We start from the raw sequence: 26,168 nt of genomic DNA, 5'->3' as shown, positions 1-26,168 counted from the left end.
CACTGACATGAAATGGGTGTTTCCTACAACACTCTCATGGAAATTTCCCAACTTTTACAAAAGTAGAGAGCATAGTATAAGGAAAGCCCTGAAACCCCACTTTAACAACTACCAGTATTGTGCCAACTCTTGCTTCGTTTTTGTTGTTGTTGTTGTTGTTGTTTTTCTTCTCCTGGAAATGATCATGGCTTTCCTTTTGAGTTTGAAAGCACTGATAGAAACGGAAAGCAAACACATGATTTTCAAGCATTACCTTTTATAAATAAGCAATAGAGTTTTCAAACTATGACACAGGACTTGTTTTTGGCTTTCAGGTGGTACAATAAAAACATCAGCCGAGACAAAGCTGAGAAACTTCTCTTGGACACGGTGAGTCTCCTTCATCTGTCTACTGACTAAAAAGGAAGTGTGTGCTTTCTAGCCATGTTGTGGTTATGCTGAGGGGTAAGTTCCTGCATTGATTTAACAATGGCTTTCCAGTCCGAGGACAAGTATTCTAGGGACTATGAGGGTTAGAAGGCACAGGAGAGGGAAGCTGGGGAGGCCGCCAGCCTCTGCTAACAGTTGCTGCTGCAGTGTCTTGACCCTGAGTGGCCTCAGGGCTGCTCTGCTTTGCCTGTCTCTGCCGTACTGAGATCAGGTTCTGCCTGAAGGGGCTGTCATTTACAGGAATCTGACAGTCCTCCCCTACAGTTTCTTGTCGGAAGCCAGGCCGTCTGGCAGATGGACTGACCTCACCTGGGATTTCAGAGTTAAGGGGAAGAAGAATGAGAAGAAGGGAAGCATAATGGGATGGGAATGGTAGCTCTCTTCTGCCATCAACTGAGCGGTGACTGTAGGGACTTCTCCTCTGCCTTCTGGGCCCCATGTATCAGTAAGGACAAACTGAACATTGGATTATAATCAGCATGCCACTGATCTGTTACCTCATGGATGGTGCCCCTGTGTGCTCCTGGCCCTGTGCACACAGTCACTGCCATTGCACCTGCCCAAGGGAACCAAGACTCAGTAAAGAGTTAGAGGCGAGTAGAAGGGAAGCCAAGGAGCTGGGAAGTGTACCCACAGGGAGAGGGACAGCCGAGCCCTTCTAGGATGCTTGTTTCTCCTTGGTTCTCAGCAATTAACCATTTTCTGTGGTTCCCAACATACCTCATATCCAAATTGCTACAGTTGTTTAAAATGCAGATTCTCGGGGGGGGGGGGGGGGTGGCTTAGTGGGTATAGAACAAGATTGACAACCTGAGTTCAATGCCCAGAACCTACATGGTAAAGGGAGATACCTGACTCCCATGGTTGTCCTCTGACCTCCATATGCATACCATGGTACATATATCCCACCCCACACAAACAATAAATAAATATAACACAAATACAGAGTATAAGAGCCCATGATAGATCTGCAGAAACAGGTCTTCCAAAAGTAATTTTTGGGAACCTTTGTTTGTTTGTTTGTTTTTGTTTTTGTTTTTGGAGACCAAGTTTCTCTGTATAAGTGCCCTGGCTGTCCTGGAACTCACTCTGTAGACCAGGCTGGCCTCAAACTCACAGAAATCCACCTGCCTCTACCTCCTGAATTAAAGGTGTATACCACCTTGCCCGGCTCCTATATTTTCTTGAACTAAACTTAGGGATGCGTATGTAGCCAGCTCATCTCATTCCTCAGCCTGTATTGCTGGTAAACAGTAAAACTTGAGTCATAAGAACTAGCTACAAAGAGTACAACTAAGCCCCCGCATTATGCTTTTTAAATGAGGGCGTTACATTCCATTGCATCCATAATAAAGTTAGTGGAGAGCTTTAAACAGCCCACATTAATGACACACTAAAGCAATTCTTGTTGCTGAGCAGATATTTTTTTTGAGGTAATAAAAAATATTTTGCTTTCTTAGGCTATTGAGACATTCTTTCTTGCTAATATTTTAAATTCACTTACCAAATACTCTCTTCCTTCTTAGGTAAGTCTGAAGGCAAACTTCAGAGGGACCCTACATGCTTTAGTCTGGGTTCTCTAAAGGGAGAATGGGATAAGATGTTCTCTTTTTTTTCCTTTTTTGTATGCTTGCTGTCTGACTCAATAGTGTTCTTTCTCTGGTGTCCTCAGGGTCATCTTGTCTAACAAGTACATGACTCTTAAGAGGTGCATTGCATTCACTTCCCCTGTTATTAACTAGAGCTTCTAGGACATGGCCTATGTCTATTTCTCCATTTTACCTTGTCCCTACTATGCTTAGATACCCCAAACTGTATCTAGCACAAAGTATTACTCAAGATCTACTCACTGCATTGGTGAGCTCGCCAAAGGCTTACTCTGTGTTTTTAAGTTACCATCCACATGGAACCTAGCTGGTCATGCATATCCTTGGGGAAACTTTGAAAACACAAACTCAGACCTTGATGGCTAAGTTTGCTTACTGTTCTTGCAGAGGACCCAGGTTCAATTTCCAGCACCCAAATGGCAGGTCACAGGGGATCCAGTTCCCTCTTCTGGCCTCTGCACCCTCCTCATGCAAGAGCATGCACATAAACATAAAAAGCATCAACCCCCACCCCAAATGAAGCTCCTGAACTCCAGGCCTATCCAATCAGAACCTCTCCAGGGGCACTCAAGTGATTATGTGTCTTAAATTAGTTTAGGAACATAGGAAAGAATCTTCTGTCATTCTTCAGCTAACAGCTGCTTTAATAATCCAGCCCTCTGCTTAGCTGGGAGATGTGATTTTTTTTTCTCTTGATTGAACATTAAGGTGCAATGTCAGCTCTCCAGTGGCTCTGTCTGCACTCTACCTTCAGTCTTGGCATTTCCCCTCTGCCTTAGCCCATCCAGAGAGAGGGTCCATTCCTTGTGAGCAGGTATCTTATAATCATCTTCATGCCTGCAGCAGCACCTCACCCTTTGAGTGACCCACACTTCAGACAGGAGCCTAACCTAGGTTTATCTGTGACTCCAAGATGTCATCAAAGATGTGATGTTGACTTCATAATGGGTTTGCCTTGAGGAAAGAGCCTCCCACAGAATGAAAGATATATGTCAGAGACACTCTTAAAGCATATTTCAGCATGACAAGACCACAAAGCATCAGCCCATCTTTGACAATAACATAACTTTGTTTTAAGACTACCTTCTACAAAGTCACCTTCAAATCATATAGACAGAAAGACATACACACCGATGCATGTCTCAGATGAAGATAAACAATGTAATTCATACTTCTGACAGATGCTACACCACAGCATATGATAATCATGGGCACTAATAACCCTAATAGTCCATGTCCTAGGATTGTATCCCAGGAACTTTTCTGTGCTTATTACTCAAGTCTCCCAATAGCCTTACAAAGGTCATTTTGCGGATGAGGAAACTGACACGTATACTTTTAATAAGAAACATCTGGAATTAACAATACTACAAGCTATTTTAGCTATAATGCCCTTCAAAGACCACCTGGTCCATCTCCTTTGTATTCAAGGCCGATAAACTGGAGCCACATTCAGAAATTGCATCAGTGGCATGGCCTCAACACAGCAGGGATGTATCTTCAAATAGACAGATAGGAGAAGGAAGTACCCGAGTTACTGTTTCCTCCCACCAGGGTCATACACATACTTCACCTCTTGACATAATCTTTTCTGTTGTTGTCCCTGTATTTCTCTAAGTGAAGCAATAAAAAAGCAAACTGAGATCTTGACTGCTGGGAGGAAGTGAAGCCCAGTCTGGCAGCATTACACAAGTCAGTGCCCCCTGCAACACTCTTTGGTGGTTGTGTGTGGCTGTGGCTACCTCCCAGCTCCCTGCAGGAAGTGTGTGGTAAGGCACATGCTTTCCTCAGAACTCTTAGCTGCTTCAGCCTCCAATGAGAGTCCATATCGCTTTCACCAAATGCCACCCGCAGCACCTACCATGGAGAAGGAGAGCATTGGAAGGTCATGGAGCAGTCCATGCTCTGCAGACCTGACCATGACCCTCCCCTCTCCTTCACCTGGTGTTTATAGAGTACTTACTCTCCACAACAGCCGAGGACTGCTATCATCACCACTTGTTGACAGAAAAACAGTCACTGCTTTGAAAGAGGAACACCAACACAAACAACCAGATCTTATTAATTAGATCAAAGAGATGTGTACACTCTTCAGACAGTTGGTGAGCTTCTGCTCTTTGGGTCTCTGTTTCCTCCTTTAGAATAAATGACATAACCAGATAAAATCTGCCTCTGCTTGAAGTCTGTTTCTTCCTGTCTCAAGTTTAACCCATCAAATTCCAACCAGCCACAATCCAAAGCTGCATTATTAGGCAAACTGTCAAAATTGAATACAATTTATCCTGCCTACTATGTGTGATAATACCATAAACAACCTGTTGAACAAAACCGTCCAGACATAAAGTCTCTCCTCCCAGCAGTCAGAAGGTGCCTATCAGCTGATCAATGGAAAGCAAGTGTGGTCTGTCCCTACAATGGAATGTCACTCAGCCACAAGTAGGAGTGAAGTCTTTATACCTATCACCACCTAGGTGGTCCTTGGAAACAATATTATTAATGAAAGGACCCACTCGCAGAAAACCACATATGATTCCATTTACAAAGAAAAAATGTCTATAAGAGGCAAATCTATAGTCAGAATGCTTATTAGAATACATATCATCAGGTTCTCTCTCTGTGTGTGTCTCTCTCTGTGTGTGTCTCTCTCCCTCTCTCTCTGTCTCTGTCTCTGTCTCTCTCTGTCTCTCTCTGTCTCTCTCTCTCTCTCTCTCTCTCTGTGTGTGTGTGTGTGTGTGTGTGTGTGTGTGTTCATGTGTTCATGCAGGAACTTTTTTTTTGAGACCAAAGGATGAAGGGGCTTTGGCTAGTCTAGTTTTGTTACGTATATAAACCATATGAGTTCCATGTAAGGTTCCTGTCTAATTCCAATCTTCACTTGTGGCCCTCAAGATGTCTAATTTAAGTAAGTCATGATTACCAAGCTCTACAGATGTTTATGACTGATAGGAGAAGAGCTGGGGATACGGTTCTTAAAACAGTTTAGGTTTTACAGTTCCCACCAGGAATGTATGAACTAGCATGCCCATTTGCTTCTGCTGATTCCACCAGAATGGGCAAAACTGTCAGGTACTCCCCTCTCCCCATCTCTCTCCCAGCACTAGCTTCCACCCAGGAATTCAGCAAGCGTCCAGGATAAGTTTTGTGCCTCTGAGCAGGTGTAGAAGATGCTGGAGCATCATGGAGCAAGAAAAGGTCATGGAATTTGTTCCGGTGCCAAAGTTCCTACTCCAGTCCCACTGCTCACTAGCTGTAGACCAGAGGAAAGCCGCTTACTCCCTCTGGCATTCCCTCTGCTGTCCTTGCTGTCAAAGGGGATAGTGGTGTCCAGACTCGGGCATTGTAGGAGGGTTGGGAAATGTCTGATGAGTCTGGTGCCTGGTGAATGGTCAGGGGGAGGGCCTGAGTCTGCCTGTCTGTGTAGGACTTCACATGAACAACTGCCGAAAATGTCATTGAAATGGTGGCTGTCACAACTGAAAGCCTGCTCTGGGCACCTCAGTGCTTCCTCCTTCCAAGAGCAAGAAGATGGAGCCAGGTGCAGGAGCCTGGCTTTTGAGATCACTAAACTTTCACGCTTTCTACCCTATCCAGGGTAAAGAAGGAGCATTCCTGGTCCGTGATTCCAGGACGCCTGGGACATACACAGTCTCCGTGTTCACTAAGGCCATCATAAGGTATGACACTCACTTGGCTCAGGGGAACAGGGACAGCTGCTTTTGTGTGACAGCTTAGGCACAGCAAGGTCCACCCATGCATCATGCAGACTCTCATTAGACATGGTGTGGCTTCTGCCAGTGCCCCTGTGACAATAAAGCCCAGAGTTCAAGGACAGAACTGAAGAGACTTAACAAAAGACAGAGCTGGGTGGACACCGGGTCCTCTTCTTGGCTATGGCCAGGCCCGATTGCAGAGCTCTGAAGACATCAAATACTTGCTCATGTATTTGGTGAGCATGTCAGTTAACATACAGAGTGAAAGAAAATATTGTAATCTAGAAGAGGAAATAGACAAATGTCAATTCATGGTCTGCTAATAGAACTACCTGCCATATTGAGAGTCCTGTGTGTACCAGAGACTCTGTATGTGTGTGTGTGTGTGTGTGTGTGTGTGTGTGTGTGTGTGCATGTGTGTTGAGTGTATGTGTGTGCATGTGTGTGTATGTGTGTACATGTGTGTCTGTGTCTGTGCATGTGTGTGTGCGTGTGTGTATGTGTGTATGAGTGTATGTGTGTGCATGTGTGTGTATGTGTGTACATGTGTGTCTGTGTCTGTGCATGTGTGTGTGCGTGTGTGTATGTGTGCATGTATGTGGGTATGTTTTTGTGTGTGTATGAGTGTGTGTGTGTGTGTTATATGGATTCCACATACAAAAGAAAATACTCAGTGCTGTCTTGCTCAGTCTGGGTTATTTTGTTTAACATAATAATTTCCAGTTCTATGTATTTACTTGTGAATATCCTAATTTCTTCTTTTTTACAGCTAAATAAAATTCCAGTGTATATACGGACCACATTCTTTATCAATTCCTCATTTGAGGGGTGTCTATGCTGTCTCTGTATAATGACTATTGTAAATAGTGCAGCCATAAACATGTGTGGTCAAAATGCCCTATGCTATTCTGGCTCAGTGTCCTGGTACGCACCCAGGAGTGGTATATGGAGCACATGGTAGCTCTATCTTTAGTTTTTGAGAAACCTCCATGCTAATCTTCATAGCAGCTGCACTAGTTGGTATTCCCATCAGCAGGGTTCTCCCAAACACACACACACACACACACACACACACACACACACACACACACACTCCTCACCAGCATTTGCCATCAGTTTGCTTGACGACAGCCATTCAGTCTGGGGTGGAATGGAGGACCCCAGTGTGGTTTCTGTTTGCACTCATACACATACAGTGCTGTTCCCACATTTTATGACTGTGGATGAAGCATTACCAACACCAACACATCTCAGCACTGGCCTCGTCTGTCCAGATGCAGCCTCAAAGTGCTTCTTAATACAACACCGGCACCAGGGCCAACCTGCCGAGACACACACTGAAATACTGTGTGCCTGTCCTCCTGGTGAGAGCTTCCATCCCAAGACAGTGAGAAGCTGATGCCAATAGATGTCTTTATGCATCAATATTGCTTCTTGGTAATGACTGTGTGTTCATTTGTTTCAAGTGAGAACCCCTGTATAAAACATTATCATATCAAAGAAACAAATGACAACCCCAAGCGGTACTATGTGGCTGAGAAGTATGTGTTTGACTCCATCCCTCTCCTCATCAAGTATCACCAGTACAATGGAGGAGGTAAGTTCTAGGGAACAAAGCCAGAAGGGGATCCTCACAAGGAGACCAGGGAAGAAATGATATAGTCCCCACCTGGTTCTTCATGCTGCACAAACTGGCCATAAATAGTATCTCAAGATGCAGATAAAAGACAAAAACAAAAAGATCCAAATTGCTAGGATCTCCCTTGCCTCCCACCAGAAACATCTGCTCTGCGGATCATGGAGGTCATTGTCTACCACATGGTTAAGAATCCTCTCAAGGGCTGTGTGAAAACAGTGGTGGAACTTGGAATTTGAAAGTAGTTATTTCGCATATCATCCTTTTCCTGGTGATTTAACCTAGACAGTTGTTTGGGCAAAGTCCTAACCTTTGGCTTTTCTGTCAACCTAGGTTTGGTCACTCGACTCCGGTATCCAGTGTGCTCCTGGAGGCAGAAAGCCCCGGTGACAGCAGGGCTAAGATATGGTAAGCAGCAAATGTTGGGCACTTGAGCTAAAATGCCCATACCTGAATGTCTAGGACAAATTCTAAGAGGATTTGCCGTTAGCCTAACTGTTCTCCAGGCTTCCGATGACTTGGAGAGATGGTAGGGTAATGAGCATATGCAATTGTGTAAGAAACGTGTGTGTTCATACACATCTATGAAGACCAAGCCAATGTCCTCTGGCTTTAAAGGAAGGTTTATTCATGAAGCATTTATTGAGCATCTACTTTATACAGAGTGTTCTCCTAAATGCTATTGGAAAATGTCAGAAAACAAACCCCCTTAGCACTGTGTTTTATCTACCTTTTGGAACTTTTGTTGTAATCTACCTTGTTGGGTTTGGGTCTTCTGCAGGGGCTATGAGCATCTAGAAGTGTTTACATAGTATAATGTTAAGTTTTAAGAGATGGGCCTTTAATTCAGTGGTAGAGCACTTGTTTAGCTTGAGTCAAGTCCTAAGTTCAGTCTCCAGCACCAGGAAAAAAATGCTTGCTTAATGCCTTTAAGTAGGACCTGTACCTCCAGAGCCATGGCTTCTACTAGATGTCTGGCCTCCACAATGGCTTCCCTCCTTGACTATCTACCTAGAACCTGAAGGCATTTCAGTTCACATCCCTTGGTCCAAAATGTGCTTTTGAAGAGGGGACTAACCTAATCTTCATTTTGTATCCTTTGGTGGTTCTCAAACTTCAGTGTGCATCAAAATCTTTCCAAACACTTATCAAAAAGGCTGGTATCAGGACATGCCCTGCTGTGTAGTAGCAATCTTAATGGTACTTGTTAATAAAACTCAAACCCGAGGCCAGTTATTGGGGTGAATGCTGGAAGATCAGAGAAGCAGAACAAGCCACAGCTATCTCACCTTGCTAGTTCCTCAGGTGATCCTGTTTCCTCAGGCTGGAAGCTTCTGAGTCCTCCTCTACATGAATCTCAGCTGAACTGTGTTGCTCCAAAGCCTGAACGCTTAATCAACCAGATGCTTAACTAACTACATGCTTTACTTTACTAGTTCCTGGTCCTCACGCCTTATATACCTTTCTCTTTCTGCCCCCACTCCCTGGGATTAAAGGTTGGGTTTCTGGGATTAAAGGCGTGGGTCACCATGCTTAGCTGTTTCTAAAGTGGCCTTGAACTCAGAGATCCGGCTAGCTCTGCCTCCCAAGTCCTGGGATTAAAGGTGTGCACCATAACTTCTGTTATGGTTTACTCTTCCCATTTTCTAGCCACCATTTTTGGCTTTGTTCTAGTGGCTATCTGTTCTCTGCCCCCAGATATGTTTATTTCGGGGAACACATGATATTTCAGGGAACACAATGCCCACCACATTTCCCCTGTTTTTGTCTAAAATATAAAAAAGTTTATAACTAATACAAGAAAAACTATCCAGTAAGTATATACAATATATAGTCAAGAATTACATTAACATTTGACAAATTCAGATAAAAACTCCATTATATATATTAACAATGTCCAGTCCAGTAACATTTGATAAACTCAGACAAAAATTTTCATTATTTATGCTATTTAAAACAAATAGTCCCTTTTTTAAAAGTAGATTCCATAGTCTCCCTTTTTATCTTATCATATCCATATTCTCTCTTTTCATAATAGATTCAATAATCTACCTTTTGTCATCTTTCTCTTTCTCTTTTTAGAGTAGATTCAATGATCTACCCATTTATCCTATTATTTCTTTATCTTTTTTCTCAGAGTAGATTCAGTGATCTACCTCATATCTATATTCTTCTTTTTCTTTCTTTTTTTTTTAACCTCAACTCTATTTTTGGGTTAATTGTCAAGTCCTGTATCATTTGTCCATCCGCTGCATAATGAGAAAGTGCAGGGCTTGTTTCAAGTCCTTGTTCAAGTAGTCTGTCAGGCTGTATCATCTTAGCCAGTCATCTCGAAATTGTCCTGAGCAGTTTGTAGTCCAAAGTCGATCTTTCCATGGTGTTAATTACTATAATCCATGTGGAATCATCATTGTGGGATCCTGCCATTTTTTTGAAGATTTCAAAGTTGCTGTTAGGCGTGGTCATGGTTCCCTGTAGATTTGTGGGGTTTTTTGTTTGTTTGTTTGTTTGTTTGTTTGTTTGTTTGTTTTGTTGTTGTTTTTTGTTGTTGGTTTTGTGCCTCCTCTGTGGTTTGGAGCAATCACAGTCTGATAAATGTCTGTCTCTCGGGACCACGAATGTTCTTCCCTAGAAGAGAAAATCTTCACAGCAATTTCTCCCCAGCATTTCTCTTGCCAACCTTTTCCAAACTGACCTTTGCTGATGCTTTCTTGTAACATGCTGGTCCTGGCAATTCTTCTCTGAACAAGCAGCAGTAAATTCTTTGTCCCAGGTAGCAGTATCACCGAAGTCACCAACACGATGAGAAGCAGCCGGCAACTTGAAGCAGCAGTCACTGCCTCCATGGTCCCACCGACACTGTTTGTGTCTCTGCCCTGGCCGAAGCTTCTCCTAGGTCGGCCTCAACTCAGGATCCTCTTGCCTCTGCCTTCTTCAGTAAATCCTACCAGGGCATGCGCCACCACAGCTGGCTGAGTGGGCCTGAGCTGGGGCCCACAAGGCCACAGGCAAGAGGCTTTTTCATGAATTCATACCACAAACATTGGGTGCCAGATGTAGTAGGAATCTTACTGCTGCTTACCAAAACACTCCCTGAGAGTGTGGCCATAGGGTCTGCACTATAAACAAGTGGTCTGGTAGTTTTGACCCAGGTGGGCAGGGAACTACTTGGGGAAACACTGATGTGGACCCTCCCTATCCAGCCAGCAGCATGCGTAGTGTAGTGCACAGTGGATACTCAAATACTGTTTGCTTCTGGGTCTGTACCTCAGATTGATAGGCACGTGGCTGTTTCTAGACCATGCATCAGGAAAGCATAATGTATTGTTATCCTTTTGAAAGTAGATCTACTCCAGGATGGTTGAATCCTAAAGTGTCCCGCTGGAGGGGATCACAGAGAGTATTTGGTCAGCCCACTTATTTTATCAGTGGGAAATTGAGGCCTAGGTCCTTGTTTATTAAACACTTAGCAAGAGCCTGCCCTAGGGCTGGAGAAATGGCTGGGAAGTTGCTAGTACTTACTGTTCTTTCAGAGGAGCCAGGTGCATGTCCTAGCACCCACATCTGGTGGCCCACAAACACTTCTAACTCCACTCCAGGAGATCCAGTACCCTTTTCTGGCCTCTGCTGGTACCTGCATTTGTGTGCTTTACACTCATACACAGAAAAAGAAAAAGAAAAAGAAAACTTTAAGAAAAACAGACCTGCTAGAAACCACTCACTTGTACCTCTGTGCAAGTCCCCTCTGAACCCACCTCTTCAAGCCCCATCCTCGTCAAAGTCTAGCAGAGTGCTGTTTGCACAGGGGGACTCTCATTGAATCAGTGAACAAGTGAGAAATGCAAGGAAATTTCCTCTGCAAAGATGGCAATAAAATGGTAGACATGGGCCGGGTGATGGTGGCGGCGCACGCCTGTAATACCAGCACTTGGGAGGCAGAGGTAGGTGGATCTCTGTGAGTTCGAGGCCAGCCTGAGCTACAGAGCGAGTTCCAGGAATGGCACAAAGCTACACAGAGAAACCCTGTCTCAAAAAAACAAACAAACAAACAAACAAACAAATAATAATAATAATAAAATTGTAGACAGGGTATCTGCAAGCCTCTGTGTACTCTGGAGACTGAAGAAATAGGATTACAGCCAGTCTGGGATAGATGGTGAGGTCCTGGCCAGCCTGGGCTACATAATAAGACTCAGTAAGATTCTGTCTCAAGAGAAAAAAAAAATATGCTTAAAAAATTAAATTAAATTAAAAAGGTTGGGACCTTATAATGATCCTTTTATTTACATTCTTTATCATTCTTTACCCCATCTTCCTTTCCTTTCCATGCTCCCCTCCCACACTATGACGGTTTGAAAACATATCCTATGTTACAGTAATTGCCTATAACAGTCTAAGCCATCTTTGAGTTATAGTGACCCTAGGCTAGATAGGACTGTATATGTTTCTTAGAGTCCTCTACCTTGTTGATTGCCCACTCTAAAAGCTCTCCCTTCCTCTCTTTCTCTGTTCCAGGGAAGTGGGTGATCCACCCCTCAGAGCTAACTTTTGTGCAGGAGATTGGCAGCGGGCAATTTGGGCTGGTGCATCTTGGCTACTGGCTCAACAAGGACAAGGTGGCCATCAAGACCATTCAGGAAGGGGCGATGTCCGAGGAGGACTTTATTGAAGAGGCCGAAGTCATGATGTGAGTTAAAGCAGGGGTGTGCAGGCATCCAGGGGAAGAGGCCCTGGGCTGTGTTCATGAAACTCCCCTCTATTGTTTGTCATGCCCCAGTAGTAGAAGCCTACTGCACAGCGGTGGAAACAAAGAACCTCATTAGGGGTCAGTTGGTGAAGTGCTGGCTGGATAAGTCCCAAGACCTGAGTTCAATCTACAGAAACCATGTTATACAAAAACAAAAACAAAACCAAAAAAAAAGGAAAAAGCTGGGCATGGTATGGATGGTATGGTGGCTTGTACTTGGAGTCCCAGTGTTGGGGAAATGAAGACCGACAGTTGCTGAGCTTGCTGGCCAGCCTAGCCTACTTGGCTAGCTCCAGGCCAGTGAGACCCTTTTTCAAAAAAGAAAAATGTGGTGGATGGAGAGATGACTCGGTGGTTAAGAGCACTTGTAGCTCACAACCGCCTGTAACTACAGTTCCAAGAGATCAGCACGGCACACACGTGGTACACATACATACTGCTGCCATAAAAAGCAAACAAGGCCCTCTGAATCAGTGTGAGCAAACTCATGGGAGATCACAGAGCCTGGGCCACTAGCACAGGTCTGTCTGAGTCTGTGTATAGACTCTGTGATTTTATGGGATTCCAGGGTGTGCGGACGAGTGGTCTCTGATTCTTGTGCCTTTGCTTGGGCTCTTTCCTCTCTGTTTCTGTCATGCCCAACTCTAATCTGTTAGTTTTCGTTTATCCTATTGTATTTTACTTTTATCCCTCCGAAGCCTGTCTGTTTTCTAGTGAAAGACAGGAAGGGGGTGGGGGGGGGAAGGGGGGGAACTATTTTCAAACAAAGAAAAAAAATGTAAAAGAAAAGGTTGATGGTGCCACAAGAACACCTATAGTTAACCCTTGGCCTACACGTGCACACATGCATCCTGGCTACGGGCTACACACGCGCGTGCGTACACACACACACACACACACACACACACACACACACACACACATTCAGCTAGAGGACCTGCTATATGGTCTAGCCCTCCAGTCTCCTCTCTTACCCATCTCTCCTCTGGCCCACACTGGCCTCTGTCCATTCATACCAACAGACTCCCTGCTATCCTCAGGTTCCATGACCACCTTTGGTTTGGGTTTGGGGTTTGCTTCTGTTTTCAAAACCATGAGCTGGGAGAAATGAGTTTATCTGCCTTACTGCCACATATGTGCAGCACTTTTGGAAGACTGAATTTAGGTCATCTTATCTCTTGCCTTTTTCTTCCAGGAAACTCTCTCATCCCAAACTGGTCCAGCTCTACGGGGTGTGCCTGGAGCAAGCCCCCATCTGCCTAGTGTTTGAGTTTATGGAACACGGCTGCCTGTCAGATTACCTACGAAGTCAGCGGGGACTCTTTGCTGCAGAGACCCTGCTGGGCATGTGCCTGGATGTGTGTGAGGGCATGGCCTACCTGGAAAAGGCATGCGTCATCCACAGAGACCTGGTATGAGCGGGTGCACAGGGCCAACACCTGTGAGTACAGGACACAGAAACATATTCCCCTGAAATGTAGCACTACCAAGACTCAGAGGGCATCACTGAGTGGCATGCTCCATGTGGCCTTCCCTCCTCTCAGCTTCTGCTTACTCCAGTCACTTCAGGAGGTCCTAGTAGGGAAGTGTTTCCGGAGTGCTCAGATCTGAACTACACCCTATCCCTTCTTCTGACATTCGCTCTGAGTTTCAGTTCACATTCTTCCAAAGTGGAACTTACAACCACTCCTTATTAGCTTCCCTGTGCCTCAGTTTCCCCCTGAAAACATGAAGGACGTGGGCAAGGACAGTTTTGCTTTGTAAAACGTATTACTTACATTTGTTAATTGTACAAAGTAATGGATTCCCTTATGGCTTTTCCTATGCTTTGATTATATTCCGTTCTCCTGTACCGTCTTTTGATTGTGATCTCACCGGCTCTCTTCTTCTTCACAAAGAGTTCCTCGTCTACCTGCACATTCTATTTGTTTATTTCTTAATCTAGATCCCATATACGTGATTTTTTTAAAAAAAAAAAAAACATGCTATTTGACTATTCCACTTAACCTGATGATCCCCAGTTCCAGCCCACTTCCAGGAACTAACGGCATTTCATCTTCCTTATGGCTGGATAACCGCCACACTGCCACCCCGCACCGCCATGTCTATATACACCCCCTTTTCTTTACCCCTTCTCTCTCTGATGGGCACTTGACGTGAAGCACAGCTTTTCTACTAAAATGTACTAGATCGTCTGAGAGGCAGCCTAGAAACCTCTGATGGTGGGGGATCATGAATATTCATTTAAGTCCCCTAGAGAACAAGTGTGAGATACGCACCTAGTCTCTTGTTTCCCAGGGCTCTTCCAAGACTACCTTCTGGGATACTGAGAGTGGCTGGCACTCCCCCTTTTTAGGGTAATTTTAAGAGGATGAGCTTCTGAACACTTTCATACTAATCACTTGGGAGACACTGCAGTCGGCCCCAGTGTCAGCATTGCCTACCACATCAGGTGGAATTCCAGTGAATCACTGGCTGGACAAGACTGGATTTCTCTAAGTTAGGAACGCAGATAACTCCTCATCCTAGTAAGGAGACTTGTATATCCAGCGAGCTAGCTGAATTCCCTGCTAGCTCAGCAGGGTTTGGGTGATGCTTGAGCTCTGCAAGGCTCTGCAGTGCCTTTGTACAGCTACAGAAAACATGATGGGAGACTTCCACTGCTGGCTGTCCACCCACAGCTTCATTTCTCTTTTGCCGACCTGTCTCTACTCTAGGCCGCCAGAAACTGTTTGGTGGGAGAAAACCAAGTCATCAAGGTGTCCGACTTTGGGATGACAAGGTAAACACAGGGATGTGGTTTCAGTAGACTCTCAGGAATGACACTCAGCCCTGAAGTGTCCTGACCTCTTCTTCGCCTCTTCCCAGGTTCGTCCTTGATGATCAGTATACCAGCTCCACGGGTACCAAATTCCCAGTGAAGTGGGCATCCCCAGAAGTGTTCTCTTTCAGTCGCTATAGCAGCAAGTCGGATGTGTGGTCCTTTGGTGAGTGTCATCCTTAGCCCACCCCTGTGTGATCTGCAACTGTGGACCAGCTATTTCTTTCTTGAATGCAAACAATTCTACTTTGTTCTGGCCCCTGTATGGAGAAAGAACCCACTGAGGGCCTCTGTGAAATCAGCCTGAAATGTTCAAAGGGACTGTTATTATTGCACTTGTTTCTACAAATCTTTAAAACAGCTAAGAAATTAAAGGTAATAGTGGGGAAAGAGTCTTGTGGTGGCTTCTGTGGGCTGGAAAGCTGGAGGAGTCTGGAGATTAGAATATGAAGCCTTGGAAAGCAGGACCATACTGGGTCCAACACTGCATTCCCATGCTTAATCCTCAGTAAGCATTTGTTACTCAACAATGGTTTCCTGGGTGTCCATTATATTCCAGGGCTACTCATGGCACTGAGGAGCAGGAGGGCAGAAGGCAGAAGAGCTAAACTTTCCAGGAGAGGAGACAGACAGCTATCACACAAGCTAGCAGATAAATGATTCAGTCGAGTTTGGGTCTGTTGGTGCTATGAATCCAGTAAAACAGCAATGGTACAGAGAACATTTTGGATGGAAAAAGGGTCTGTCTTAACTAGTACGGTCTAGAAAGGCCTTCCTAGGAGATAACTCTTGAACAAATGTCTCCATTCAAATATTCATGGAGCTGTGTCCCTGACAGGGACCAGAAAGTGTAAAAACTCAGCTATGTCCAGAGAACAGGAGTTACTAAGTTAGGAATTGTTCTACAGGCAGTTACGGTTGGTGGGCTATACTGAATGAATGGATGAATGGATCAATGATGTCAGCATGTGGGAAAGGCTAAGTGACTTGCTGGGTTTGATGTCAGCCTAAGTCATAATTTCTGCATGTAACAGTGTGCATGAAGTGGTACCAAATAAGCTCTGTGATATGATGACAGCTGTACAGAGGAAACTTTGGGGAGAAACTGGTTCAGGTTGACCTTGCCATTCTGTATGAAAGGTTCACTAGGGCACAAACCTCAGTGGCACAAGTGTGAGAGAGATGCTGGCTAAGCACCTATCCCAGGATAAGAAACAGTGATGGGATTTTCTTCACATTTTAGAATGCCCATTCCCAAGAGCCCAGAACCTATTAATTAGGAATCTTTCTGATCTATTCCTTAATTCAGCCCCATCTCTGGGCATGGCTCTTACTCTGTTAACTGGGTAGAAGTTATAGAATCAACTTGGGAGGAAACTGTTCTGCCATCATCCTTGCGCAATGGTCCACCAGTACAGAGGACAGCTAGGGCCTGTGTGTGGCCATCTCTCCATGGGTGATGGGGCTACTGACACTGCCAAGGCAGGGCCTCCCAAAGATCCCAGAGAGCTAGCCTTGCCTGTATCTCCACCTGCAAACTCAGAACAGAATTTGTGACACCGTATCGTGTCAGCCAGGGAATGGTCTGCTGTTCTCCAGAAGATTAGTCTAAAATGCATCCCTTCCTGAGATGTGTGATTTGAAGGAAGTCCAGGAAGGAGGTTGATAGACAGATAGGTGAAAAGCAGGAACAGATAGCAGCCCTGGAGCATGGTGGCACACGTCTTTAGTCCCAGCTCCTCGGAGGCAGAGACAGGTGGATCTCTGAGTTTAAGACCAGCTTGGCCTACAGAGTGAGTTCGAGGACAGCCAGGGTCACACAAAGAAACCCTGTTTTGAGGGAGGGAGAGAGGGAGGGAGGGAGGGAGGGAGAGAGGGAGGAAGAAAAAAGAAAGAAAGAAAGAAATCAGTAGCAGCATGTGCAAACCACAGCAGCCCTGCAGCCTGAGAGTCTCCTGCCTGCCTCAGCCCCAGTGGCTTTGCCATATATAAAGTCTGTGCTCTTTACCCTAATTGGTTCTTGAACTAGTCAGTAGCCTGTATGAACTCTTCCTCTTCCTTGCTTCAAAAAATTCATATTAAAGCACTCACCCCCACACTGTGCTTCAGCAGCAACAACTCCCTTTCAGAAGACATCTCACCAGAAGTCCTGGCATCTTTGAATACTGAGCAGTCTTTCTTATAGTCAGATTCTGAATTTCCAGGTCCTCGGGCACCTCAGAGGAGCCTGCAGGATAGTGACCCTGAGAGAGGAGTTTGGGGATGGGGTTCAGAAGTCTGCCACTTGAACAAGTTTAGGAGCTGATTCTTATTTGGGTGTTTGGAGATCAGACTCTGGGAAACCCCATCCCATAGTCCTCTGGACTTACCCCTCACAAAGTTATGGTTAGGGCATCAGCAGCCTCCCTTCCTTCCTGGGAGGCCTTGCTCTGTCAGTACACAATAAAGACAAAGCTGGGACAGCCTGCCCAGGAATGGCAGAGGTGGGGTAACATACCACCAGAAGATGCGCTCTCCTCAGTCTCTATAGTCCAAGATTCCACTTATAAAATGCCTGACAGCAAAAACGGTTTAGACTTTAGATTCTGGGATATTTGCGTAGGTGTTATGTATTTATAGCTATGGAGAGAGAGGAGTAGAGGGAGAGAGCTTGGAAATGAAACCCAAGTCTAGATATAAATTCATTTGTTTCATATACACCTCACAACCTCTCCAGAAGATCTGGTGGTCTCTCCTAGAATCTTTAAGCCCCTAACACACATGGCATATGTTCATATAAACACACACACATACACATAAGTAAAAAATAAATCCTTTAAAATATAACAGTTAATCAATCATGAAAAAAAACTAAGAGAAGGCCCAAAAACCCTCAAGTGGGCCGGATACTGTACTTCTGGATGTCTACAGGGTGAATTTGAATGCTAACTCCAAGGACTCGTCTCTTCTGGATGGGTCTCTTTGGTACTTGTGCACTTTGCCCTTAGCTGTTGGTCTGCTCACTGTTGCCTCTAGGTGTGCTCATGTGGGAAGTCTTCAGTGAAGGTAAAATCCCGTATGAAAACCGAAGCAACTCAGAGGTCGTGGAAGACATCAGCACTGGCTTTCGGTTGTACAAGCCCCGCCTGGCCTCCTCCCACATCTACCAGATCATGAATCATTGCTGGAAGGAGGTGAGAGCAAGAGGTGGTCCACCCTGTGTCATCACACAGGGAAAGGACATGTCCTAGGAGGATGAGGACCAAGGATGTCCATAATCAACAGGCAGGACTTGGTGTCTGTGTAGATGTATAATTAGGATTTTATTATACATCCCTATGGAGTACAGCATGATACTTTACTATGTGGTGATCAATGTGTACTGAACGTGAGGGTGACAGAGTCCAAGTCACTGATGTCATCAACCATGTCATACTTGGAGCCTGTGAGCGCCTCTCCGCTAACCACTCATACGGTGCCGCTAGCGGGCTGCAGCTCCCACTGGTCTGTCCAGCACGAGAATCTTCTCCTTGACCTGACAGCCTTTTGGTGCTTAGTACCCACCTTTCCTGGCCTCCTTCCTCCCAGCCTCCCAGCCTCTGGGAATCACACTGTTCTGCTTTCGCACTGACTTTTCTTACTTCTGCATATAATAGAGAATACAAACTTCTTCTTGGCCTGACCTTTCACTCAGTGTATAGCCTTCAGTTTCACCCACATTGCAACAAATGGCAAGAATTTGTTCTCCTTTTTACCAAATAAAATTCCATCTTATATATATGTATACACACATATATAATCATATATAAGTATATATATGTGTGTATGCATATATACACACATGTATATAATTAACTTATCTGTTCACTTTGCTGACTAACAGTCTGCTGATGGGTCCCTAAGTTGACACTCTCTGCCTTAGCTATTGTGAAATGTGCTGCCAAAAACATCAGCAAGCAGATCTTTCTTTACTATACTGACATCATTTGCTTTGACTGTGTAGCCATAAATGGGATAATCTTTTTTAAAGACCCTCAGATTCTTTAAGAACAACAAGGCAGAATCTCAAAAAGTCTGGTAGACTCAAGTACATTCTCAGTCCTAACCATTTCTTACCATTAACCTCCGGCATTCCTCCAAACCTCCTTTCTTTGACTTACAAGACAAATAATGCTTAGTCTATTTTTTTTAATAAAAAAAAAAAAGTTCACGGAGAATTTAAGACCAGAAACAAAGAAATAAAGATATAAACAGGAACACAGAACAAATCTTATTCATCGAAAGAAATCTTGAATACTGAAAGAATAATAGTAGCTGATATTTATTTGGCAGGTTTTTTTTTCTTTCTAGCTGTTTGTGGGGGTGTGGTTTCAAGACAGTGTTTCTCCATGTAGTCCTGGCTGTCCTGGAACTCTCTATGTAGACCAGGCTGGCTTCAGACTCAGAGATCTGCCTGCCTCTGCCTTCAGAGTGCTGGGATTAAAGGCGTGTGCCACCACTGCCTGGCCTCTTTTAGCTATACTTTTATGAAGTGGAGTTCATTAAAAGATACCTTTACTGTAGATCTTATGCACACGTTACATGGAGGAGAGGATGCTCAGGAAGGGCACACCCAAGAGTGTGGGTGTGGGTTGCTCTAAGGAAGAGTCACCTCAACTATCTTTGTTAATTTTTTCTAACAAATCTAAGAATTCTACGTATCTAGAAAAATTGAGTACAAATAGTTCCTATATTTCCCCTCCTTTACTTTGCTTATTAGTACTTTATAAGAATTTGGTTCATTTCAAACATCTTTAAAGAAATACTGCTGATACATTATTGTTGACCAAAGTCCATAGATTACAGGAGAGTTCACTGGTGGTACCGCAGTGTTCAACAGATTTTGATAAACACAAAATGCCACATATCTGCCATTAGGATCATATAGAAGAGTTTCACTGTCCTAAAACTCTCCTATGCTTCTGTTCACCTCTGCCTTCGCTCCCCAAGCCCTGGCAACTATTGATCCTTTTTCTATCGCCCTAGTTTTTGCCTTTTCTAAAAGGTCCTATGGTTGGAATCATACAAATGTCACCTTTTCAGACTAGTCTCTTTCCACTAGTAATATACATTCAATGTTGTTTTGTCTGTTTCCTTGGTGTTTTTGTTTGTTTGTTTTTCGAGACAGGGTTTCTCTGTTGTAGTTTTGGTGCCAGCCCTGGATCTCGCTCTGTAGACCAGGCTGGCCGTTTTCTTGTTTTGTCTTGTTTATTTATTTGTTATTGTTGAATAATACTCCATTGTACGGACAAACAATAGTTTATTTGTTCATGTGCTTACTAAAGGAAATCTTAGTAGTTTTCAGTTTCCAGAAATTTTGCTTAAATCTGCTATAAATGTTTACTGCAAAGGGATCCATTTAAGTGCATCTATGCATAGACAAAAATCTTCAACTCAGTTGGGTAAATGCCTAGCAGCTGGATCAATGGTGAGATGATTTAGTTTTGTGAAACATTGCCGGGTTGTCTTCCTGAGTCCTTTTCTCATTCTTACCAGTGGAGAGTGTTTCTGGTGTGTTTTTGTTTTGTTTTGTTTGGCACTGTGTAGCCCTAGCTGTCCTGGAACTCGCTATATAGACCCAGCTGACCTTGGATTCACAGAGATGCACTTACCTCTGCTTCTGCCTTCTAAGCGAAGGAATTAAAGATGTCTGCCACCACACTCAGTCCTGATGCTTCTTATATACATCAGTACTGGTTGTGTTGGACATCTACCCTTTTTACAGAGGAAGGGTAGAATTATATCTCCTATTGTCTTAATTGACATTTCTTAATGGCTTGTCATGTTGAACATATTTTCATGTTTATTTCCCACCTCTGATATTCTTAATGAAGTGTCTGCTCAGTTCTTTTGCCCACCATTCAGCAGGATTGTTTATTTCCTATAGTTGGTTTTACAAGATTCCTTATCATTATATGTTTTGCAAATATTTTCTCCAGGCTTTTTATTTATAGTTTATTTTTCATTATCTTAATAATGTCTTTAATTTTTTATTTTAAAAAATTTGTATATGCCTACACATGTGCCTGTGCACCATGTACATACAGTTTCCATAGAGGAAAGAAGTGGGCATCAGATCCCCTGGGAATGGAGTTGCAGATGATTGTGAGCAGCCATGTGGGTGCTGGGAATCAAACCCAGATGCCATAAGTGCTGCTAACCATTGATCCATCTCTTCAGCCCTTATTAATATCATTTAAATTATTTTTTATTTTGTGTATAGATGCATACAGGAATGGGGGGAGGGACACACACTGTTAGTATGTGCCTATGGAGGCCAGAGGACAGTTGCAGGAATGGGTTCTTACCTTGCACCTTTGGGTCCCAGGGATCGAACTCAGGTTGTCAGGCTTGGCGGCAAGTGCCTTTGCCTGCTGAGCCATCTCACTGGCCCTCTTAATGGTGTCTCTTACAGGACAGAAATTTTCCAACTTTAATGAAGTTCAGCATCATTTTTTCCATGAATTGTACTTTGAAGTTGAAGCTAACAACTCATCACAAAGCCCAGATCATCTTCTGAGATGATCTCATGGAGATTTAATTTTATTAATTTTGTATTTTTTAAATTAAAAAATAATTACATCGTATTTCTCTTTCCTTTTCCTCCCTCCAATCCTTTCCATGCCTCCTTCTTTGCTCCCTCTCAAAATCATGGCCTGTTTTTAATTGTGATTGCTACACTCAGGCACAAGTGTGCATAAATACACAAACAAAACCTACTTGGTCCACTTAATGCTTTTTGTATATATAAGATTTCAGGGATGACCATTTGGTCTTGGAAAACCATTTTCAGAGCTCCTCCCTGGGGAAGACTACTTCTCCCACTCTCAGCATCCCTTCATTGCTTGTGGCTCCCAGTCTGGGGTAGGGTCCTGTGAGATTTCCTCCGTGTGTCTATTGAAATGTCTGTTCCATGTCTACAGGTGTTATACTTCTTCAGATCTTGTTTAGGCAGCCATATTGTTGAGGTATCATGGGTAAAGCTTCCCTGCCATCTCTAAGAGACACATCTCATAACGATTTCCTGGTCCTCGGGCTCTTACAGTCATACTGATCCCCTTCCACAATGCTCCTGAGTTGTGTTATGGGTGTGTCAGTTGGGGCTGTACACTTGTTCCCTGAATTTGACCACTTGTGGTTTTCTGTAACAGCCTCCATCTGTTGCAAATGGATGGTTTTGGCCTGGTCTTGATGAGCAGTGAAAGCCACACTTATCTGTGGGTATAAAGATAGGTATTTAGAATGCAGTTAGGTATTTATTACATTGGTTCAAAAAAGTGGCAGTAGTAGGTTCTTCCCTAGGATCTATGACCTCACTAGCCCCAGGGCGTTTCCAGTACCAGGCATGGGTTTCCTCCTGTGGAGCTGGTGGTGATGGCCAAGTGATGAGTGTCACTAGTACATCCTTAGGGTCGTTGTGCTGTGCTCAAAGTCATTGTGGTCTAGAGGCATCCCAGCTAGGTAGGACTCTCAGTTGCTTCCCTCCCTGGGAAGATCACATAACACCTTTCAATATAATGAGAGCTAGGCCTAAGGGAAGAGGCCTTCAAGTCAGATCCAGCGTGGCTCCACAAGGTCCTGTGTCTGAAGGGCATGGTGTCCTCAGCAGTAGTCACTTGCCTTCTACCTTCGGGAGGCAACCAGGGGCAACAGCAAGTCTATATTGTTTGTGGGGGGTCTCTTGGACTCCCACAACCAACAGCTCTATAGGGAGTTTCTCATGCCTAGTATTTGGGTTCTTGGTGGGGGAATGTTGTCAGCCCAAGTGGTATAACTTCCTTTAAACTATATATGTCTACACAGAGTCTTATATGTATTGAATATAATTTTAGTAAAGTAAATACTATTATTTCTGATGGCTTTTTCCAGACATCCTTAGTGTTATTCCCTGTTGCTCTTCCTATTATCGACCTCCTCTCCCAGCCCCAGTGAAGGTTGCCTCCCCCATTTCACCCATTTGCCTCTTCAAATCCCTTGTCTTGTAGTTTTGCCTTTTACCTTTAGCTCCATGATAGACTAGGGTCTGCTTTTTGTGAACAGCCCAAGATCTGTTCCTCAGTTTGCTGGTTCCTGTGGGGGTGTGCCGTTACAGCACTGTGTCCTCTGCCTGCTGTGGTCAGGATGTCCCCCTCATCCTGTCACCAATGTCCCACTCTCATGAATACTCTAACTTCAGAGTAAGCCCTGAGGTGGAGTGGGATCAGCCCCCCAACTCCGCTTTTCTTTGCTTCATTGTATTAGTTCTCTGAGATTGGCCTCTCCATTATGTTTCAGAATCAGGTTGTTCACACCACAAAATTACTTGCCAGGAGGTTTGGTTCACATTGCATTGAATCTGCAGATCAAGTTGTAAAGAAGTGGCAAGGCACTGGTGTCGAGCTCAGTCACCTCTGATTTATCCGAGTTTTATATTTTCTCATATCTATCCCATGCATACTGTGTGAGATTTAAACATCAGTGTTGCCTTTTTTGTTATTTAGCGCTAATACTAGGATACATCTTATGCATGATTTACTTAATTCTCTGAGCAATCCTATGAGTCATATTTTATCTCCTTTTTACAGATGGCAAAACTGATGTTCAGAGAGGGTTAGTTATCTGTCTAGTTTCACACAACTAATGAATGGGAGCATTGAGATTTTAAGTGTCCAGGGATATAACCTGTATTATGTGTCAAGGCTCTGGGTTTGATCTCCATTTTAAAAAAAAGGAGGCTGAGAATTTAAAACTAGGTCATCTGGTCTCAGACTATGGACAGTAAGGGCATCCTGCCTCTAAGACAGCTTGTGTGGAAAGATTTGAGAGGATGCTGCAATTGGATTTGGGTCTGCTTTGTACTTAGCCAGGACACACAGGTATGAGGAACTCACAGAGATCTCTTTGTTACTCTCCAGAAACCAGAAGACCGGCCACCCTTCTCGCAGTTGTTAAATCAGCTGGCTGAAATTGCAGAATCTGGACTTTAGCAAGGACTCACTGACCAGCCACAGCCACAGCAACTTTTTCCAGAGCATTAAAAGCTGCCACCAGCCCAGGAGCCCCACAGGTGCCTGGACCGCGGTGCCGGCCCCTACACAGCTATGACTGCAGCATCCTAGAAGAGGCTGGAGGACCAACTACTGGGCCAAAGGCTGGACTACAACCATAGCAGTGTCTGTGTGTCCACCTCCACCCTAGCCTCTTGTCATATGCTATCTCAAAGCTCCATCGCCTGCTCCCAGAAGCCATAAGGAGAAGCAGGTGTAGGCCACCTTTTTATTATTGTTTTCATCATAGGTCGAATCAAGGGACCTTTTATTTGACCCAACAAGACAATATCCCCATTTATGGATGGAAGAATGGGAAGCCGCATTCTTTTTCTAAGAAATACAAGAGGTGACTAACCAGAGGGTTCTGCTACTGTGGGGCTGCCAACCACAACTTCCTGCCACACATGAGGTGGACTGGCTGCTTGTGCCTGAGGCCGGATGTCACGAGGATTCAAAGCACACTGCCACCTCTCTTTAATGGGGCATAGAGAGCTATGTTGGATGGATAGAGTGGGATGACCCATTCAAACCCCATGGCTGGACCATTGTGTGTCTGAGATTGGCCTATGATGGTAGGGAATCAACAGGTACAAGACAAGGTGTTGCGTTGTTATTGATCCAATGACCCTGTTTCGTAGTGAGCCATGTCGGTGACTGGGTCTCCTGTTCCATGCAGAATGCCGAGGCAGTGAGTGCAGCCTCTCAGGAGCGGCATCCACTCTGCACTACCCACCCAAACCAACAGAGGAGAGCACTGTGCTGGTCGTGTGTCTAGAGACTTTGGGGTTCTCTTAGGCCTTGGGAGTTTAGCAGTTTTAAGTGTAAGCCTTGAGACTACAAGGCTCTCAAGATCTAGCAAAAGAAGGAGAGTTTTCGCCCTTGTTCAGACTATCTAGGAAGGAATACATTCGCGAACTGGAAGGTGCTTCCAAAATGCACACGATGTCTATTGTTGACTGGCACTTACAGGGGTCACATGCATATATATCCTGAGCTACAGACCACTCCTGGAGAATCACAGTTCATACCAACCCGACGACAACGACGACACAATATTATTGATGTTTTACAGAAAGTGGAACACAGTTTTTTCGAAAGGCCAGACAGCTGCCCCGAGGGACAGAACTGGAAAGGACAGAGGTGGAAATGTCACCCAAATGTAACTCCAGAGCAGCCTCATTTCTCTCCAACATTGCCTCCTACTGAGAATGGGTTGCTGAGCAGATTAATACAAGAGAGGGAAGTCAACCCTTAAGCAGTACAGCGCCACCCCGTGATGTTGTTCCTGCAGAGACCACTGGGGGGCGCAGTGGGACCCTCCAAATTGAAATAGGCTCTCCATCTTCATCTTCACCTGGATGTGAGTTCACAACTTCAAAGCTATCCAGAATTAACCCTTTCTTTCTCCCAACCTTCCAGAGTCGCACTGCCTGAGGCCATTCATACAAGAGCTTCAAAGGGGCTTTCAATGTGTGGTGCCTGCCAAGTGTTTCCTGTAATTAGCCCTCCAGCCTCCAGCCGAATCCCTGGTGAGGAGGACTATTCCCTGATGCCAGGCACACTTGAGTCTCCTAAGGTGTTCAGATAAAATTCCTAGAGAAATTATCAGAGTTGCGGATCCCTCTTTCTAAGCCGCATGGTATTCTGGCTTGCTTGAGACTTGAATGTATCACTTCCAGCTATAATTACTGTGTCCAGATAAAACTCTGACATTCAGAAAACAGTCTTCCTCCACTGGCCCACAATCATCCCTGTTTACTTCTAAGCCTAATGTGCATTCTCTTTTTTGGAACCCTTAATTAAGAGACAGTTTCTGGGACATTCAACCGGAAGAAAAACACTGGTACTGAGAGATATCTGTGGTGTGGTTTAGAAGACAGGCCACCATCTGGTGATTGTCTTCTTTAACCTCAGATCCATAGAGGCTTTGACAGACATGTGTGCACCTCTCCAGTGTCCTGCATGGGAAGATGGGATTCTCATTTGCTGGTTTCTCTCTTACATTTTTGCAAATGGTGCTCTGTATTCACAGAGAATCCCTCTGATGAAAGGTTTGGGTTCCAGTTTGTACTTTGTAGATCTTGCAATTTGTAATGTTTGAGACTATATATTTATACCTGGATCAAGAGAGTATTTATTGCTCATGTTCAAGATAAAAAATATTGCATATA

At 44.3% G+C, this 26,168-nt stretch overlaps 1 protein-coding gene across 1 annotated transcript in view; it reads left to right on the top strand.

Annotated features, from left to right (window-relative positions):
- Window positions 1-26,168, top strand: part of Itk (IL2 inducible T cell kinase) — a 47,913-nt gene extending 21,745 nt beyond the window's left edge. Inside the window, exons 8-17 of the mRNA XM_036195202.1 lie at window positions 315-369; window positions 5,628-5,710; window positions 7,213-7,343; window positions 7,716-7,790; window positions 11,898-12,069; window positions 13,325-13,541; window positions 14,847-14,911; window positions 14,998-15,116; window positions 17,966-18,123; window positions 23,863-26,168. Coding sequence (XP_036051095.1) covers window positions 315-369; window positions 5,628-5,710; window positions 7,213-7,343; window positions 7,716-7,790; window positions 11,898-12,069; window positions 13,325-13,541; window positions 14,847-14,911; window positions 14,998-15,116; window positions 17,966-18,123; window positions 23,863-23,934 — 1,147 coding nt within the window. The 3' untranslated portion in view covers window positions 23,935-26,168. The remainder of the gene's footprint in view (window positions 1-314; window positions 370-5,627; window positions 5,711-7,212; window positions 7,344-7,715; window positions 7,791-11,897; window positions 12,070-13,324; window positions 13,542-14,846; window positions 14,912-14,997; window positions 15,117-17,965; window positions 18,124-23,862) is intronic.

The sequence above is a fragment of the Onychomys torridus genome, chromosome 8 (assembly GCF_903995425.1).
Source record: "Onychomys torridus chromosome 8, mOncTor1.1, whole genome shotgun sequence".
Classification (NCBI taxonomy): domain Eukaryota; kingdom Metazoa; phylum Chordata; class Mammalia; order Rodentia; family Cricetidae; genus Onychomys; species Onychomys torridus.
This window is presented reverse-complemented; position numbering and strand designations above follow the sequence as displayed.